Raw genomic sequence first — 21,449 nt, forward strand, 5'->3', positions numbered from 1 at the left:
TATCATTAAAATCAGACATTATTTACATTTTATTCTTCAGATTATCCATTTATATAGATCTATATATTGCGAAGTGTTTCTTGTCGTGTGTTTTTCATATCGTTAAAAACACATATTTTTAGAAGTAATGGCTATGGAAACAAACTCTAGTCTATTTTTAAATGTATTTCCCCATTTCAATGTCACAGACTCGTTTCTTTCTATTATAACTTTATTCAGATGTAATATAGGTTTGTAGATTGACTAAATGTAATGTCCATTTTTATGGGTTAAAACTTGGGTCTACGACTTTAATCTTAAAATTGTATCACACAGTGGAAGTGTAAGGGGTGATTTTGTATATAGTCGTATTCAACTTACTGTACACAGTTGTTGTGCTAGTACTAGGTAAGTATGAATAATAATGAAAATTAGAAACAAATTTTCTAAGTTTCATTTGACACTGGTCATTACATGTCTAGACGTTAAGTCATAAAATATGTTGATTTTTAATTAATTTAACAGATCAAAGTTACATATATGTATGAAAATTTGTAGTCTCTGATAAAATTGGGACGAGATGTAGCCCAGTGGTAAAGCGTTCACTTGATGCGCGATTGGTCTAGGATCGATCCCCATCAGTGGACCCATTAGGCTATTTCTTGTTCCAGCCAGTGCTCCACAACTGATGTAACAAAGGCCGTGGTATATACTATCTTGTCTGTGGGATGGTTCATATAAAAGATCCCTTGCTGCTAATCAAAAAGAGTAGCCCATGAAGTGGCAACAGCGGGTTTCCTCTCTCAATATCTGTGTGGTCCTTAACCATATGTCTGACGCCATATAACCGTAAATAAAATGTGTTGAGTGCGTCGTTAAGTAAAACAGTTCCTTCCTTTCTGATAAAATTATGAAGTTACATATTCATACTCTTGTACTTCACGAATACAAAAGGTTGTGAAACTATATAGGTTTAACTTTGTGCTGAGTCACATTTACTGAAATTGTTACGGTCTGTTGATTTTTAAAGATAAAAAGGTGTCATACATTAGGGGTCTTTTCAAGTTAAAATGTGTTTTGTTGAAAATTGTTTATTGGGTCTTTAGAATGTTTAAGCCACCTACTGTCTATAAACATCTTCTTCACAAATGATCTAAGACATGATCTTCACTGAAAGAAAAGGAATTTTTGCTTAACGGCAGCTCACCTCATCATTAATCAACAACCATTATGCTATGTGACACAGGTTTACATTATTAATATTAGGTTCTATACTTTTTTTATTAGCAGCAAAAGGTACTAGTATTTCAGTAGGTCGTGTGGAGTATTCAGGACCAACCACTTCCCCGATGTACACCTTTTGTACATTTAATCACTAACCCCATCCCCATTAACATGCATACATCAATCCTCCACAACAAAAATTATACTGGCTGTAGTTGTAAGCGTTTTATCACGTGTAGTTTTGTGATGGGGTGTCGTTAAACATTCATTCATTCATTTATCGCATGAAAGTTAATACAAATGAATTATCAGAATTAAGTTAATTAAAGGGACAGACCCTAGTTTCAACCCATGAAAATTAACATTAAGGTTAGTTAATCTACAAACCTGTAACATATTTGGATAAAGTTACAATTGAGTAAAACATGAGTCTGTGACTTTGAAATGGTGAAATACCCTCTAAAAATGGACTAAAACTTGACTCCATAACTGTTACCTCTCAGACGCACGTGCGTTTTTAAAAATATGAGAAATCCATTTTGTGATATTAAAAACACCAAGATAACCAAAAAGACTTTGAATGTACGGAAATGGATAATCTAAACAATAAAATCTAAGTAAAATATGATTTCAGTTATTAGAAACGGCTCTAATAGTAAAAAATATGCTTTAGTGTTTAAAAACTAGGGTATGTCCCTTTAATAAATATACAGAACTTCACATACGTTCTTTTGCTTCGTATTTATTGCACGAGTTTATTTTGCGCAAGAATACGCAGTCTCGTGGTATGTTCTTTCGCAAAATAAATGAGTGCAATAAATAGGAAGCGAAAACAACATATGTAAAGTTCTGTATTTATTACATACCTTGTTTTATGTTGTACAAAAGCGGTTTTTAATTTAATGTCATAACAACACTTTGTTAAATCTATGATCAAAACTCCTTTCATGGATTCATTTAAAGTTAAGAATCATACTCTGCGGCAGCCTTGTGTAATGTTTCAAATACGATACAATGTCATTTGTAAATCATATATGACGTCAGTAAATAAAAGGTGCCAACTGCAGTAAAAATAAAAAAGGAATTCCCCATTTAAAAGCTCCAGTCCATATTGCACATATGTGCGATATAAAATAAATTTATCACACGGTTTCAAAATATCTCTATCACTATAGTAAGATTTAATAGGTATGTAATAAAATATTTTACACGAATTTCATTTTTATGTAATGAATCAGTAGTCTTAATTTTTAATGCTGATGCATTTTTCGAACCATGTTTCTTCTGTCAGTGAAACCTCCTTCCTCTCATCTTTGCTTTTGGTAATCAAACACTACCCACCACACACACATAAACACACACACACACACACACACTACCCACCACACACACACACATACTACCCACCACACACACACACACTACCCACACACACACACACTCTACCCACCACACACACACTACCCACCACACACACACTCTACCCACCACACACACACACTCTACCACCACACACACACTACCCACCACACACACACTACCCACCACACACACACACACTACCCACCACACACACACTACCCACCACACACACTACCACCACACACACACACATACTCTACCCACCACACACACACTCTACCCACCACACACACACACTACCCACCATACACACACTACCCACCACACACACTACCCACCACACACACACTACCCACCACACACACTACCCACCACACTACCCACCACACACACACACACTACCCACCACACACACTACCCACCACACACACTATCCACCACACACACTACCCACCACACACACTACCCACCACACACACACACACTACCCACCACACACACTACCCACCACACACACACTATCCACCACACACACACACACACACTCGCACTCACACTCACACACACACAGAGACAGACAGACAGACAGACAGACAGACACACACACACACACAGATATATATACATGTAATTTGTGGACACCCCAAAGTATCATTTTTCTAAATTCTCATCCTGCTGTGTAAAAATATATAGCTGAAATAATAGTCACTATAAAAATGTACCTTCCGACTTATGTCAGCTACTGATAGTTTATTAATACTGTTTTATCTGGTTGTTGCCATGGTTATTTGATGTAATTGTTTCCTTGATAAATTGATGTATAGAAAACATAATTGCTGGTGAAGCCTGAAATGTCTTTTAGTTTCCGCATGATATTGGTCATTGGTGATATATGTCAGTTAAAATATCAGTATTATCGTATCTGCATCATCCGATGCTGACTTCCGACATCATTTGCAAAATAATAACTGGGTCTGTTTCCTTGTAAATGTGACACAATGAACTGTGTTCCCCAGAAGTTCAAATGTCATTCATTTGTGTTGAAAGATGATGAGAAACTTTTACTTCTCACAGTACTTTTGTCAGGCAGGCCTACATTTAATATTGTTTTGCTTTTCTCACTTAAATTAAAAAACCTATTGTTACTATAGAAAATACATGGCCATTTTAGTGGATTTTTTTTTTTTTTTTAAAGATAACGAAACAGAAATATCATATTAAGGCAGTCAAGACCAAAGTGAGATTGCTCTGTGTGTGAACCTTTTGTGTCAACATAAGTATACATGTTGTGATCAAAGGTCTTAATGGACATTTCTTAGTGAACATTTTGACTGCATAACAGCCATTAGTGAAAAGAATTCCATTTGAATGTGATCTAAGTGTTTACAATCTACATTAATGTGGGAACAAAATTTAGGATGATTTTTTTTTTTGATCAGCATTAAAAACACACACACACACACACATACTCTCTCTCTCTCTCTCTCTCTCTCTCTCTCTCTCTCTCTCTCTCTCTATATATATATATATATATATATATATATATATGTATATATATATATATATATATATATATATATATATATATATATATATATATATATACAATCAAACCTGCCTTCGCGGCCACCTCCATATGGCAGCCACCTGTCCATGGCGGCCACCCTGAGGTCCCCCCAATGAATTTTACTATATATTTTACCTCTATATGGCAACCACCTGCTCAATGCGGCCAGCGGCCACACTTTTGTCATAAAAAAGCGAAAATGAATCTGCTATCGCGGCCACAATTGTTTTTTAGTGCAGTCGGCAATCGTAAAAAAAAAAACGTAAGATTTTTTGTTGATATAACCAATTGGCTTGATAAACAGCGGTCCTTTAAAGGTCGTCGGTCGCTTAGCTGTGTTCGTTAATTAACAAGTGTTTTTAATCTGGATTTACGGTGCGATGTACTAGTCATCAGCGGTGGTCATTAAACGCAGTTGATAAGAGGGTATCTAGCCTAAAACAACTGGAGTTAAACGTGTCAACTCTAGAAGGAATTAAATACTGCTGCAGTTTATTTCTGATATTTATTTTCAAAATGCCACCTAAACCCAGTAAGCCGATCGCGTTAACGTTTTTGCACATGTATATGGCTCCTTAATAGTTCTATTGCAACATACGTGTAATTGTTTTTAAAAATTCGGACTTATACATGACCTGCATACGGCGGCCACCTCTCTATGGCGGCCACTTTTGTCATGTCCCACGAGTGGCCGCCATAGACAGGTTCGACTGTATATATATATATATATATATATATATATATATATATATATATATATATATAATCCACTCTATATATTAAATAAAAGGGCTAGCTGCAAAACTTGAAATTATTAAAACAGGATACAGAACTAGTCATAGAACATAACTGGACCATCCTTTATTTATTTTGATAGAATTAAGATTTTATGAAGATATGTTTAGAAAACTAATTTTTAATAAATCGTTTTTATTTGGGTTATTGTGAGTATGTAATGTGGGGTGCATGCTCAGTTGGTCTCAAAATACACGTTTGATCCAGTTGTGAATAAACCCTATACACCTGTATAATATGTACATGTATTTATAACTGAACATGGCAATTGTAGCTCTTGTGATTCATCAAATCACTTATTTTGTGGGGAATTGCATCATGCACCTTCTATTCATGTTATTGTCCTCTTGTTTTTCAATGGGATCTAGTCACAACAGGTCCATACGTTGGATTTTTTGGAGGTGGTGGGGGAGGGGTATGTAATCTTGAAAAAGGACCTTTGTGATTGTTGGCATTGTGAAAAACCAGTTCATGGGGTGGGTTAGTGCAACGGTGCAATATTTATGCAGATACATTTATATATTTAAATAAGCTCTGATATTATTTATAAACAGAGAATATCTGTGTTCCTTATTCCTGTTATATCCTGTCTTTCATGACTGGTATATCATACAGCTTGGTATTAATTAATACAAGTGTGTAGTGTGTTAGCTGTCAAGTTTATTATAAAGTAAACAAAACGATATCTTACTGTTTATACAAATAAAAACAGAAACATTTTTGCAGTCATCGTTTTCTCTTATGCACGATGTTTTTTTTTTATTTGTTTGACATCTGATAATCAATGTTTAATGCTAGGCTCAGACTACCAACTGCCAGCACAAACTTTGGCCAACTTTCTGCTGTTATGACTTCTACGACTGTCCAGTTGCAAAACTTGAGCGCTCTTACAGCTCGATTCTCATCGTATAACCCATTAGTTGTTAATCTGAATGCACCTGTCGTAAGTCGGGAGTTGGGGAAATTACATCGCAACCGTGGAGTTGGCCAACTTTCTGCTGGCAGTTGGTAGTCAGAGACCAGCATTACAATATATAATTTATGGTGTAATTAAGTAACCTTTCTTTTCATTTACATCACATTGAAAATATTCTGTATTGATAGAAAAGAAAAAGGATATATTCTGGAGTAGATAGCCTACCAGTATGTAATAATTAATCTGAGACATAAATGTTTTTTTAATATATATATATATATAAAGAAGATTAAACATATCGGGAAGTTGCAATAATGGTAATTACATACTATAGCCATATTTAGAAACATATTAAACTAAGCTGAACCTAAGAGAAGTAATTACTGATAATGATCAATGTTCTTAACCGTACAATTCAAGTTATGTGAATTGTCATATACATGTATTTATCTTTCATCAACATTTTCAAGCGATCGGTTATAAAAAAAATAAAAAAATGTTTAATTCTTTTCATTAATGGGGTGGGTTTTTTGATCGGTTGTAAATTAAAAAAAAAAAAAATGTAGTTCATATGGGTCATGTAGGTAATAAAAAATAGATTTGCTTTTATTAGTTAAACTTTTTACAACATGGATTTGTCTTTATTGATTAAATTTTAGATAAATAATGACGTTTAGATTTGTGTTTTCTCTATTACTAATTTAGTAATTACATTAGGACTGTAATTTGAGTTTGTTATACAACTATTTAGATTAAACCATCCACATTATTTTCCCCTGATCAATATCACTATTATCAGTATGCCACTAAAAACACTACTTATACTTTGTTGCTGTTAAAATATACTGGGTAATGTAGTGATGCTTGATTGAAGTGTACACATTATTTAAAACTGATTCAGAGAAAAGCTAAACTACTGATGAGAGTACAGTTGTGTAAGTGCGTAATGCTTTAACATGCTCATATACCACAAAGGATTCGAGCATGTCCATCCCAGGGTTTGGCGTCTGAGAAGCCAGGGACTTAATCTGGGGCAGATACAGTTGTATAACTTAAAATTGGTTGAGATATCAGGGGGCGGGACATAGACCAGTGGTAAAGCATTTCCTTGATGCATGGTTGGTCTGGGATTGATCCCTTTTGGTGGGCCCATTGGGCTAATTATCTTTTCATCCAATGCATCATGACTGGTATACCAAAGTGCTGTGGTATCTGCTATCCTGTTTGTGGGATGATGCATATAAAAGATCCATTGCTGCTAATGAAAAAGTGTAGCGGGTTTCCTTTGATGACTATAAGTCATAATTGCCAAATGACCGGCCTCGGTGGTGTCGTGGTTAGGCCATCGGTCTACAGGTTGGTAGGTACTGGGTTCGGATCCCAGTCGAGGCATGGGATTTTTATCCAAATACCGACTCCAAACCCTGAGTGAGTGGCTCAGTGGGTAAACCACTTGCACCGACCAGTGATTCATAACTGGTTCAACAAAGGCCATGGTTTGTGCTATCCTGCCTGTGGGAAGCACAAATAAAAGATCCCTTGCTGCCTGTCATAAAAGAGTAGCCTATGTGGCGACAGCGGGTTTCCTCTAAAAAACAGTGTCAGAATAACCATATGTTTGACGTCCAATAGCTGATGACAAGATAAAAAATCAATGTGCTCTAGTGACGTCGTTAAATAAAACAAACTTTACTTTAATTGCCAAATGTTTCACATCCAGTAGCTGATGATTAATTAATCTACATGCTCTAGTGGTGTCGTTAAACATTTGGTTTAGATATCTGTCCTTGTGCATGTGGCGTGCGACTGCTGACAACAACATAATTACATTGTACAGCCTGTAGTAAAATTTGTTTTGTAATGTATCTTGGAATTTGAAACCACCATGAATATTGCAAATTACTATCATATTTTGTAAAGGTAAAATTTGAAGCAAACTGATTCTGAAGAAATACTGTAACATGTTTTTTTAATTTCCCAGATTATAAATATTATTATTTATTATTTGTTTTAACGACACCTTAGCACATTTTAAAAGATGGCTATTTGATGTCTAACATAATTGTGTGGTTATGTTGACACTTTGTTGAGACATAAAGAGGAAAGAGACCCACATACAGTACATACCACAGTCTTTGAGGTACCAGTCGTGAGGTACTGATTGGGATAAAGTTTTATTAAAGTTTTGTTTTCTTTAACGACACCACTAGAGCACATTGATTTATTAATCATCGGCTATTGGATGTCAAACATTTGGTAATTTTAACATATAGTCTTAGAGAGGAAATCCGCTAAATTTTTCTATCAGTAGCAACGGATCTTTTATATGCACCATCCCACAGACAGGAAGGCACATATCATGGCCTTTGATAAACCAGTTGTGGTGCACTGGTTGGAATGAGAAATAGCCCAATAGGCTCGCTGACAGGTATCGATCCGAAACTGATCACACGTCGGGCAAGCACTCTACCAACGGAGCTAAAAGACACCCCACTTTTTAGGTCCAAGATGATTAAAAGCATTGTTTAATATTAGGGGGTTTTAGGGGACTTAATTGCATGGTGTGTGACTGTTTTTGTCAGGGTGTTTTTTTGTTTTTTTTTGTTTTTTTAGTCTTTCATCACTGAATGGCCAATGTGCTTTTTTGTGCTGGGGCATCATTAAATTCATTCATTCATTCTTTCACTCCATAAAAAATGTAGGTTTGTCTTATTAAATATAGATTTACATTGTGTCTTCTCTCGCATAACAAGTTCATTATTGTTGAATTGACTGCGAAAGGATCGAGTCTTTTGAGATCATTGTTAATACCCTTGTATTATTCATGTAATTATTTTCAAGCTATATTTAATAACCAGATCAATATTTCTCCTATCACTTATCAGTATTAATATGAGATTCCTGTCGATATGGATCAACTATATAAATATCAGATACAGAAAAGAAATAATACATGTATGTAATTGAAGTGATTTTTCAAGCTAATACTAAGTTTGTCACGAATACCATTTACTTTTTTGTTAATATCTTGTAGCTTTATTTTTTGTTTATGATTTAATGATTGATTGATTTCTTCTTCTTTATTTTTTTTCTTTTTGATCGGGGTGGGGGATCAGATGTTATGGCACCAATGGCAAATAAGGAGGGCAATCATAGTAATTGCTGTTGGTGCCATAGTAAAATTTGAGCCCTGTAGAAGAATTCCTTGGATCAGTCTCCACAAACTAAACGAGAGGGATTTCTAAAATTTATATATATACATGAATATTGTTTAATTTTTAAAATTAAAATTGATGTTTAACAGTCTAGCATTATCATCGTCTTTGACCTAACTGAACATAACTTGTTTGTAAGTAATGTTCTCCAGTAAAGCGGTTAATTTATTTCAAAATTGTTTACACAAGAATGATACTTAATACTGCATGTATATGGATAGTGTAATAGATCTCATTGCACTTTACTGGACTGGCTACTCGTATATAGGACTGGATTTGTCTGTCTTAATCAATATTAGTAATTTACTTAAATAACAGACAGGATTTGAGATATGTCACCTCAAGGAAGTGGAAACTATAATTGAACTAATGATTTCCATATCTATTTTTGATTTATAAGTGCTGTATTTAAACGTGACCTAAATTGTGAATGGTGTAATACACTGCAAAATTTAAATATTCTTTGTTAGAAATTTGAAGTCTTATATTTAATGTACATCCATTTTTAATAAAAAAAATAAAAAAAATCTTATTCAGAATATGCAGTGTCCAGTAACATTAAATCTAAAAATATAAAAGCACTTAACGGTAATCATGCTAATTCTAAGTGTATTTAATTTTATTTCCTCCCATGCTAGTATTGTAAGGGCTCTCACTTTGTAAAAAGTGCCCCTATCAGTGGGAAGTGGGGCATTGTGTCAAACATTAGCTCGTTAAGAGACACTGGGCTATATAAAACATGCAAGTGCTACTGAACTAGTTAACACAAGATCCATTTACTTCCAAGAGAAACCGATCTACTCCAATATTGAGATAATGTTCAAGCGAATGATAAGTCTAAGAGTACATGCATTGTATAAGCACTGGTAATACACGGTTTGGTATCATATATACATTGTTTATTTAAGAAACTTGACCTGTGTACTAATTCTCAGGTTTCATCTTAAAAGTACATGTAATAATGCTAAAAGTACAATGGAATACTTAGGCACTACCATAGCAACCACATATGATATTGCTAACAGTAAATTGAAGGAAACAAATAGGTCCAGTCCTTCTAGGTGTAAAACAAATACTACTAATAATATACATCAGCTTACTATATATTTATATTATTTATAATAATTTAATATATTTGTTGTTATAATATACAATGCCTTTAAATAATATTAATTTATTTTATTATCGTTTTTCACTTGTATTAAATACATGTATTTATAGCAGTAATAACATTATTAATTTTCTATTCTATAATTAGTATTATTTTACACAAATTTATGCTAGGCGTATGTTTAGCAAATTGTTACTATGACATCAACCATCATTCACCCCTGGAAAGCCTTTCCAGATTGCTCTTTGAGTACTGCAAATACAATTTCATTCAGTGCAAAATGTTCCATGGCTTTAAGTAACGTTACTAAGTGTTCACCACAACTGATGTGGGTCACAGATTATTGGCGGCTAAATGGTGAAGCTGTGAAACTGTCACACTAATTTCATTACTAGTGCACAAAACTGGATTGCTATTTTACATGATCATTGAGTTTTACTTTTCTATAGTGATTTGCATAATTTGAAGCACAGTTTGCGATACCAGTACATTACTGAACAAAATGTTCACTATGTTTATATGTGTTTTGCATTTTGTGAAAGTAAAAAGAATTTAGGATTTTGACACAAATGTTGTTAAACAGTATGACTTGAAGACAATTTAAATATTCAATTTATTAATAAATTGCTAGGAGATACATGTAGATGTACCTGAGGTTCTATGGACTGTATATTCTCCAATAAATCTTAATTTTTCGAAAACTGGTGTATCATAGGATGTGGTATTTGCTATTGTGCACGATAAGCAAGCGATTGCTAATTAAAATCAGTGAAGTTCTTAATTGGTCACTGTTGGTTTCTTCTCATTCTTTAGACCAAATGTTGCAACTAACATATGTTAGATTCTCTTTAGTTGGTGATTAAACCAATATTCAAGTTTAAAATTTAATTAAAAACAATTTTATGTATCATTTAAAGTAATTTAAGATTGATTAAAAGATTCATTTGTTGTACAAATATTTCTCACTTTCTTATGTTACATTACTAGCTGGGTAGGCCCTAATAGTATATTCGATTTATTTACTCTTGTAGAAGATGAAGATGATTTTGATCTTGAGTGTGAAGAAGACCTGCTGGCAAAGAGGCTGGAACAGCTTTACCCTAAAGCTCTGGAAGGATTCATCTTCATCCTGTCTAAGGATGCTGATATCATTTACCTGTCTGAAAATGTTGTCAAATACCTTGGCATTCCACAGGTTGGTACCAAATGTTGCTTTCATGTCAAACACATCTTAGGAAATGCTGTTAAAGAATGAAGTTGCATATACGTATTAAGAGAGTGTAGGATTTCAAATCATCAAAGGGCAGTGTGAGATGGTTGTGATTCTGGAGCTGATGGAAAAATATATTAATGATTTCTTCCCATCCAGGGGTTGTATGGCTATAGATTTTAATAAATGATGCTTTGTAGTGTGTTTGGTTGATGCATGTTACACATGATATTTTCTCATTACAACTAAAATCAGTGTCATGAACCTTTAAGTTTAATAAAAATAATTGTAGTATTAAAAAGAATGAAAAATATTTGTATTTTTTTTGGTTTGCTTATGGTTTAGTTTATAGTTAAGAATTTTTCATTAATTTTTTTGACAGATTGAACTGATAGGACAAAGCCTCTATGACTTCTCACACCCATGTGACCATGAGGAGATTCGTGACATGCTTTCGGTTCGTGCTAGCAGTCAGAAGTCGAAAGGATCTGAAGACAAGGTTTTCTTCATCAGACTGAAGTGCACTCTTACAAGCAAGGGGAGAAACGTCAATCTCAAGTCGGCTACCTACAAGGTAGGATTCGACCACCACTGTGTGTCTTGTACAATAAAGTTGTGAGCTTATGCAGGCATTTATGATTAATACAATTAATTCATCATTATTTCCCTTACTAGTAGGTAGAAAAAACAACATGTTTTAAGTGCTATCATATTTATGTTTACTAAATTAGTTCTTTTCCTGAAGTAGTTTCCATTTATAAGTATTTCATTATTACATATATGTTAGTAACACTTAGAACTTCCTGGCTCATTTTATGAGTCAAACCTTAAATGTACCATAGTTGACAACATGGAGTATAAAAATGTCTGAATATACTAAGGCTAATTAATTGTATCTAGTTGGCAGTGCCATATTTACCTTCAAATAATTATTTTATTTGTCTGTATTGGCTGATGTTTTAAAATATGACCCACTTTGTCAGTGTTAACAATTGTCAGATGATTACTGAATTAATTGGGTGCTCCGTGTAATGTTGACTTCTGGTTGTAAATATAAAGGTTCACAGCATGCATATTGCATATAAAATACCAGAGAATACATAAATAGCTGGAATTATCACAATTGATCTTTTTGCTCTCGGTCCAATCAACTACTGTACATACATCATGCTAAATATTGTGTGCAGAGATGAATTCCATAAATACAACCATAATAGAGGCCACCATCTTTGTTACTTAACAGAGAATTGGCTATAATGAAATTTTAGACTTCCAAAATCAAAATTGACTCCATCATTTTTAATTCTCCCCCCTCACCTTCCCCTCCCATCTTGGAGTTGGTCACTGGCAATGTCACAGATCAAATCTGGGATGGGCATGCCTAAACCTTAAGTGGATAGGGGCATGTTAAAAGAGAACTCGTACTCGTACCCGTACCTGTATAGCCCTTGGCTAATGAGGGCTGGGTATCTACATGGCAGTCATATTTGAGGGGCGAGGGAAGCCAAGTGTAAGGCCACCACATCCTATCTAAACATTCCCGAGTTACATCTAGTTGGAATATATTGTCAAAGTCCATGCCACATTATTATATTTACTGTGGTTGAAAATCAGTGTGCTGCAACAGTCATAACAGGAAGCACTTAACATCATGATTGGTCTTGCCCACTAAACTGCAGTCAAATTATGTACTGAATGGTGTAGTTTTAAAGCATCCCAAGGTCTACTTGAAATCTGAACACACTGAAATAGGATTTAAAAATATAAACAAGTAAAATAAGTAATAAATCAGTGATAAAGTTTGAGAAAATATTAAAATCATTGTTTTGATTTTCAATTTATAACAAGTGACAGTGAAGCAAGATTAATATTGGTGGTTTATTTTTTTTATTATAGAAGATAACACTGCAGTAGTTCCTAAAGATAACAGTAATTAGGCGTATAAATTTTTTGAGTTAGAAAATTTTCACTAATGCGAATAAATCATGGTATTCTATTTAACAAGCTAAGTGAAAGACAAAATTACCCTGCAAGACTAATTTGGCTGAATTGATTTTAGATTCTTATTGAATCGGTTTAATAACTCTGGTTTAAGGGCAATAATAATAATGATCGTATCATTTTGTAATTGTATGTGCTGTATAATATTTCTTTAGCGTTTCCTGGGCTATTTTCAGCAGACTAAGATGTGCTTGCTTTACAAGTTGTTCGTGGCTGTCATTATTTGTTTATATCTATATTTCTTTAATATTTTTTTCATGATGGTGGGTGATATTTATAAAACCAGAATCTAAAAAGTAGTACTTTGTTGTAAATAATATTCCCTGTGGACATTGACATCAGCAAATGAATTATTTGATGTAGTATTATCATTGTTGTTACACTGAATACAATAAAGAATGAATTTCATTTTAATATTTTGGAGAGAAAATAACATTTTAATTTCGGATAGAATATAGTCCATGTGCTCTATATATAGTCCATATTTTATATGACACTCATCAGTAATTGTTTTAGCATTAGTGGCATCATATGTAGATGGACTTCTACACTGGAATTAAGGTCACAACATGTTCTCTATAAAAATAAATTACTGTAGGAAAAGGATTAAAATAAGCTTGAGGTCTCCCATTGATGTTAAAGAAGAAACAAAGAAATTAGGCTTTTGATGAATTCCAATTTGTCTTAACACTGAAGTTATATTTGGAGCCTTAAAAGAAAAATAATTTAGTGTTTTATAAAACTTAATTGTATTATTGTGTTGACTAAATAAAGTTTAGAAAAATTCCATACTAGTTTTATTTGGGCCATATTTTTGTAGGGTGGCTTATGAAACGGATAAAAGCAAAGAAAATATATTTTATTTTGGCCTAATCATGCATGAAGTTTGTTTTTAATCATTTTAATGTATTTATAACTTTGGTTAAACTTTATTGTTTGTGACACAAGTTAGTCTTTTCTGTGTGAATTTGTTAAGTTACTTTAAGGTTTTTCATCTAAAGATCTGTGTTAGTACAAGGTTTAACTTGGTAAAATTCAGAAAGTTTCAACGAGAGTCTACCTGCACTGTCTGAACCTCCAAAAAGTTCAAAATTTTAGTAATCTGTCTACTTACGATAAAAGTTAAAAAATAGTAACAGTTGAAGTAACCCCGATTTTTGGTTCTGTAACCTTCGTACTTGGGGTCAGCCATTTTGTGTACATCTGCATGTTGTGAGGTTATGACAAATGGTAAACTGCACCGCCATGTGTGTGATATGATGGTGATTCCTATCACATTTAGCCCTGCATTATCAGCTGTGTAGCCAGGAGATCTTGCCTTATAATCACTGGTGTCTAATTTACGCAGCCAGATGTAACAAGTTGCAACACAACACTGTTTGTTCACAACACTTCCTTTAGTCTACTATCTAATGATGTCATAAAGGAAAAGAAATCGATAACAAATAAAATATGACTCATATTTTTATCCCCTGTGTCTCAATAGATCTCGGTAGCCATGTGGGGTCTCAGGTATATTGTCAGCTGGAAACCATCTCTCTGTCTTTTACAGTTCAAAAAAAAAATATATATCAGATGGATCAGTTACTATATATACTCCATTAGGTTCTTGACATTTCCTGTGATGTAGTTTTAGTATATGTGCACTTCTCTGTATATGTAAACATCTCTGTGCACCATGACGTAAGTAATAGAAAGGAAAGGAATATTTGTTTCATGACACCTCAGCACATTGTAAATAATCAGTAACTGTTGGGTGTAAAATGTAATGGTAATGTGACACTTGGTCTATATTGTTAGAGAAACAGTAAGGAATATTTTTAATGCAGCTTCACATCTGTATATATGTGTATATATATATATATATATATATATATATATATATAGAGAGAGAGAGAGAGAGAGAGAGAGAGAGAGAGAGAGAGAGAGAGAGAGAGAGAGAGAGAGAGAGAGAGAGAGAGAGAGAGAGAGAGAGAGAGAGAACAGCAAATACTTGTATTGCACTTTGATGAAAGAGATACCCATGAAACCTTTTCTGTCTCCCACCCTTGTGAGATATGTCACCTGAGAGGTCATGACCTCTAATCACAGGGCTTGAAACAGGAAGTCAAATAGGGCCTAATGCTATTTTCTTTAAAATAGCAGACTAAAAGAAATATGTCCACTATGGGGTGAGGGAAGGATTTGGGATATCAGTGTGTGGAAAATTAGGAGTGTGGTTTTAGCATGTAAATTGCTGTTTCAGCTTCTAGATCTCAACACAAAAGAAAACAAAAAGGGACTGATTTTTGCAGACCACTATTTCAAGCTCTGGGTCAGTGGTGCATGCCACACTGTATGACTCCCCATAGTCGACATTCAAAAAGTGTGCATATTATTTTTTTAAATGTAATATTGAAATTTGTGACTTTGTAGATGGTCCTAATTGACTTTTGTCTTGTCTATTTACATTTACATAAATAATATAGATCTATGTATGTTTTTTACTTAATTGAATCGTTTAATGCAATCTGTATTGTTCAGTATGTAAACCTGAAAGCCAAACAAGTATTAATATCTGCTTAAACCTTTTGTTTGATTTTTAAAGAAACCGATCTGTTCAGTTCCCACCACCTCTTTGATATTCACTCAGTACATTTAAGAGAAAATCATTGAGGTTTATATATACCATTACCTTAATTAATAGGTTAATTAAAATTGTACTATAACAGTGGTTTGCTCTTTGATGTTGAATGCACTATCGTGTGTGTGTGCATGTATGTGTGTGCGAGTGTGTATGTGTGTGTGCGTGCATGTGTGTGTGTGTGCAGGTAACTATGCAGGTAAACTGCAGACTAACTTCCAAATTGCGGTGGTTAAACCATGACTAAATTAACCTGCACTGTTTTGACTGCACAAGGAACTCATGGAGAAATTGAAATTAATTTCTTTAGGGAAGTAAGAAAAAACAACAAAGTAAATCTTGGCAAATGTGAATCTTTTGATGAAGAATGAAAGATCACCTAAACAATGGTATTGTTTTTTTCCTTCTGTTACTGCACACTGTCTAATTATTAGTCCCCTACTGGTCCAGACTATAGATTTCATCTCCATCCTTCTGTCTGGTAGTATGACATTATTAGACTGTCACAAAGTGTACACACTGTTAGGTACAGAAATGTGTCTTGTCATTTTATTATTAGTCCCCTACTGGTCCATACTATAGATTTCATCTCCATCCTTCTGTCTGGTAGTATGACATTATTAGACTGTCACAAAGTGTACACACTGTTAGGTACAGAAATGTGTCTTGTCATTTTATTGGAGCGGGACGTAGCCCAGTGGTAAAATGTTCATTTGATGTGTGGTCAGTCTGGGATCAATCCCTGTCGGTGGGCCTATTAGGCTATTTCTCGCTCCAGCCAGTGCACCACGACTGGTATATCAAAGGCCGTGGTATGTGTTATCCTGTCTGTGGGACGGTGCATATAAAAGATCCCTTGCTGCTAATCGAAAAGCGTAGCCCATAAAGTGGCGACAGTGGGTTTAAATATCTGTGTGGTCATTAACCGCATGTCCGACACCACATAACCATAAATAAAATGTGTTGAGGGCATTATTAAATAAAACATTTCCTTCTTCCTGTCATTTTATAGTTCTTTGGAGCACAATATTCAATATTCATTGTAGAGCTTCTGTGCTTTTCACCACAATTATTCACAAAGTGGGGATCAATTGAAATTCCATTTTTAATTTCAATGATAGACCGATCATTTTAATAAGCATCCATTTTCCATACTAGAAGTTATCTCAAATAAACTGTAGTCATCTATATATATAAACAAATCTTCTGAATCCATGTTATAATGTAATCGATGTCACAGTCAATGCACCACTGATGCAATGGACAGGTTACTGATGTAAAGAGGCACGATTTTGCACGGATATGACTGCGCATGTTCGTGGCTGTCAATAGATAATGTGAGGGCATGGTTTCGTGACAGATGTTTGTCAGTCATGATATAAAACAGTTAAGTTCTGGTTTTGATTCGTTACATGTATATAGATGTTGGGTATTCGGCATCATCAGTTCAATCACAAAAACCCTAATGTAACCTTTTGTAGTTTTTAATGTGTGTGTATACACTTTAATAGAATTAAAACATGAATTATCCAGAATAGCATTCCATTAAAATCTCAAATTAATTTATATGAAACTTAGAATTTTGTTAGGATGGTCTAGTTTGAAGCAAAAGTTAAAGTTTGTTTTGTTTAATGACACCACTATAGCACATTGATTTGTTAATCATCGGCTGATGGAAGTCAAACATTTGATAATTCTGAGATATCATCTAGAGAAGAAAGCCGCTACATTTTCCATTAGTAGCAAGGGATCTTTTATGTACAGCATCCCACAGACAGGATAGTACATACTACAGCCTTTGATATACCAGTTGTGATGCATTGGCAGGAATGAGAAATAGCCCAATGGGCCATAAACAGGAATTGATCCTAGAGAATTAATTATGATTTTTAAATGTTTACCAGTTTCAAAAAGTCAATAACTGACCAATGATCTAAATGGTCTGAAAGTCAGTATCTTTTTATGTATGTTTACCAGTTTCAAAAACTCAGTAACTGACCCATAATCTAAATGGTCTGAAAGTCAGCATGTTTTTTTTATGTATGTTTACCGGTTTTAAAAAGTCGATGATCTAAATGGTGTGAAAGTCATCGGGCCGATTTCATATGTCACGGTTATCGGTAGGTTTTGGAAATATGTGGTTTAAACGTAGGTTAAACCCTGGGTCATGTTTACTGTGCATTTCACATGTCTGGTTTACAGTAATCCTAGTTTAACACTGGGTTACAATTGTATTGCTTGTTTAAACCTGCCCTTGAGGTGGTTTTTCGCTGGGTTTGCTCAAAGTAACTTTTCTTCATAGATAATTTCGGCAGCAAAATCGTGTTTTACGTCTGTATTGCAGAGCCATGAAATGTGAACGTATTTTAGAGATCATTTGAAGCCACTACAGAAACAGTGGCGTAGCCGGGTGGGGGGGGGGGGGGGGGGACAGGGGGCCATCAGGTGATCAGTGGCATACTCAATATCACTGTTTACTTGGCTGTCAGGTGTCCCCCTCCTAATACAAAATCCTGCCTACGCCACTGTACAGAAACGAATACAAGATGCCCTTTTGCCTGGGTTTTTTTTAGCACGACTATAATTAGATCCACCCCTTCACCATGTTCGTGGTGAATGAACAGCAAAGCGCCTGAGATATATAGAGGATAATAAACAAGATACCAGTTACTATCAAAATTATGTCCCGAATCAAATAATTTTTTGTTGGCGCGAGCTTTAGCGAGTGACAAATGAAAAGTATTTCACTCGGGACATACATTGATAATAACTGGTACTGAGTTTGCTATTCTATTTATTACACCATGCTATGTTTTCTCTAAACGCCTTTATTTTAGGTGCACATGCACGTATATGTAGGCTATAGAAACAATGAAAACCACTTTACACACTGTTCTGGGTATTGCTATAAGTTTGCATTTTAATCACGTTCACAGATAATTTTCAAAAACAAAAGTTATCGTTATTCTGCTAAAAATATAAATAATGATTTGCGTTAAAATGATTTTTTTTTATAAATTTAATATTAAAACAGTCTTGAACGCAAACTCATTAAAGTACATGACGTCATTTTGTGTGTTTGCCAAATCGCGATGATGTTATATTTAGTACAAACAGTCATTGGTTTGTAAGCGTCAAATCATCTAGTAATATTGTACGTCATAACACTGCATAATATTTCTCATTGAGAAAATACGGAAAATATTTTCCCTGTTATGAGTGGTCACTGGGGGTAATAATTATAGTTATTTATTAAATTAGTAAAAATAAAAAATTTCTTCATGGTGTATGAACTGCACGAAAACAGGAAGTACCAGTAATGAAAGTTGATCGGTTACCACCGGTATCAAAGCAATAAACGTCTATCATAGACTGCAGTCTTATAAAGACATACTTTCGTGTTTGTCTTGTCTTAATCAAGGGGGAACAAGGTGGTACAGGCCACAGTTTTGAAAATTTGACCATACGTTATCTCGCTGCCATCAGGCGTACGTGTCCCATCTTTTGTTTTTTAATATTATGTTAGAATTAAAGGGAAATGCCAATAACAAAACATTTATTCATATTTGCATTATTACCAACAGCTTTGTAGGGTTGTGTAAGCATTTGACATGGATTATAACTAATATTGTGAATAAAATGATGGAAATACATGGTGAAAAGTTTTCAGGCCAGTTCATTGTTCACAAAATGTGAAGGTTTGCTCAACATTGGGGGGGAGAGGAGGAGGTAGCTAATCCTCCATTTCGAACGCGAATGCTAATAATATACCGGTAACGAGTTTCAACTACAAAGTGATGAAGTGTAAGCTATTCCTCGCTTATGTCCCTTTCGAAATCTGCGGGTAACCCATGTAAAAAGCGTGGTTTTGTAAACACGGGTAAAACACACACATGTGAAATACACCACGGGTGTATGTCTTGGTCAGGTTTTTCAGCATTTTACATAAACCAGTGTTAAACCTAGGTTTTGATATAACCCGGTGTTTCGAAACCCAGACATATGAAATCGGCCCATCATGTTTTTATAAAAGGTTTACCAGCTTCAAAAAGTCAATAATTGACTGATGATCTAAATGTAATTTTGCAGGTATTAAAATGCACAGGCCACCTGGTGACAGAGAAGAAGGGTGGTAAAGATACAGACGGTCTGGACCTGTGGCCCTATCTGTTGTCGGTGGGTGAACCCATCCCGCACCCATCCAACATCGAGGCACCTCTGGACAGCCATACGTTCCTCAGCAAACACAACATGGACATGACCTTCACCTACTGTGATGAAAGGTAAGATAAGATTGTTGTACACTCCTGTTGACAGTGTATGGAATACGGCCTCACATCCGGTGTGGGTTTTCACCACACCATGAACGAGTACAATGAAATTCTATTTTGTAAACAGCAGTGCGTAATGATCTTTTTATTATCTGGTTAAGAGCCAGGTTTTTAGGGTTGAAACGCACAAACCCTCTCGCTCTCCCTCTGCTCCAAGCAAATTTTCATGTTTTTTATGTATGTTTTTACCCCCATATCTATATAGCCAAATAAATAAATTTAAACATTTGCTCGCTATAGTTTCTTTTAAAGCTATACTCTTGTTATTAGTAGCAGTGCTGTATTAATTGATGTGATAAATCTATATTCCCTTACTAGCAATGACATCATATATGATTTCAAGATGTATAACATCATGTTGCTGCACATATTCTAATCATAGGGTATACTAAATATTTGTTTAGTGCCAGTGGTGTAAAATCTTCAGTTTCAGTCTTTGGACCAGATATATATTACCGGTAAATTTAGATTTTTTATTATAATTTTTTCTTTCATTTTGTTTGCTGCTCTTGCAGGGGAGGGAGTATTATGGTATACAATAACATTATCGAATGGATTTGAGAAAAAGACTCCATCATATGTGGTCATGTGGGATAAAAAAAAAGTACACCCAAGGTGGTGGAAATTTCGACCCAGGAATATTGATCTAAAATTAACCAACTCGCATTGATATGACATTATATATTACCAATGCCGTAATACTCCCCATGTTAAATTCAATGACGTCATAGCTCATGCAAGACAGATTTATTCCGCATGGAATAGGTCTGTCTTGCATGGCTAGAGATGGGAGAAAAAGTGATATGGGGAAGGAAGGGGGTATTTGTCAAGAGTTTGAAAACAGCCAATCATTGCTGTTTTGTTGTTTAACAAATTATTTTTATCTAGTATTTATTACTAAAGAAATGAACATTAAAAACAAACAGAAAATGTAATAATATTAGTCACAAATTACATCACAATGACAGGGAAAGTATAGGGTATAGATGCGAGGTATGTAATTTTAGAGGTGACAATGGTCTTGGCATTATAGAATGTTACATGAGGGTAAAGGATATTATAAATATCAAATATTGTGTTATGTAATTCTTTAATGTACTATTAATCCTTGGATA

The 21,449-nt window shown here is 34.5% G+C and overlaps 1 protein-coding gene across 2 annotated transcripts in view; it reads left to right on the forward strand.

The window, feature by feature from the left end:
* LOC121371281 (hypoxia-inducible factor 1-alpha-like) overlaps positions 1-21,449 on the forward strand; it is a 100,632-nt gene that overhangs the window by 57,659 nt on the left and 21,524 nt on the right. For both annotated transcript variants that reach the window (XM_041497057.1, XM_041497058.1), the window contains exons 3-5: positions 11,201-11,364; positions 11,762-11,953; positions 20,093-20,286. In XM_041497057.1, coding sequence (XP_041352991.1) covers positions 11,201-11,364; positions 11,762-11,953; positions 20,093-20,286 — 550 coding nt within the window. The remainder of the gene's footprint in view (positions 1-11,200; positions 11,365-11,761; positions 11,954-20,092; positions 20,287-21,449) is intronic.

The sequence above is a fragment of the Gigantopelta aegis genome, chromosome 4 (assembly GCF_016097555.1).
Source record: "Gigantopelta aegis isolate Gae_Host chromosome 4, Gae_host_genome, whole genome shotgun sequence".
In the NCBI taxonomy this organism is placed as follows: Eukaryota; Metazoa; Mollusca; class Gastropoda; order Neomphalida; family Peltospiridae; genus Gigantopelta; species Gigantopelta aegis.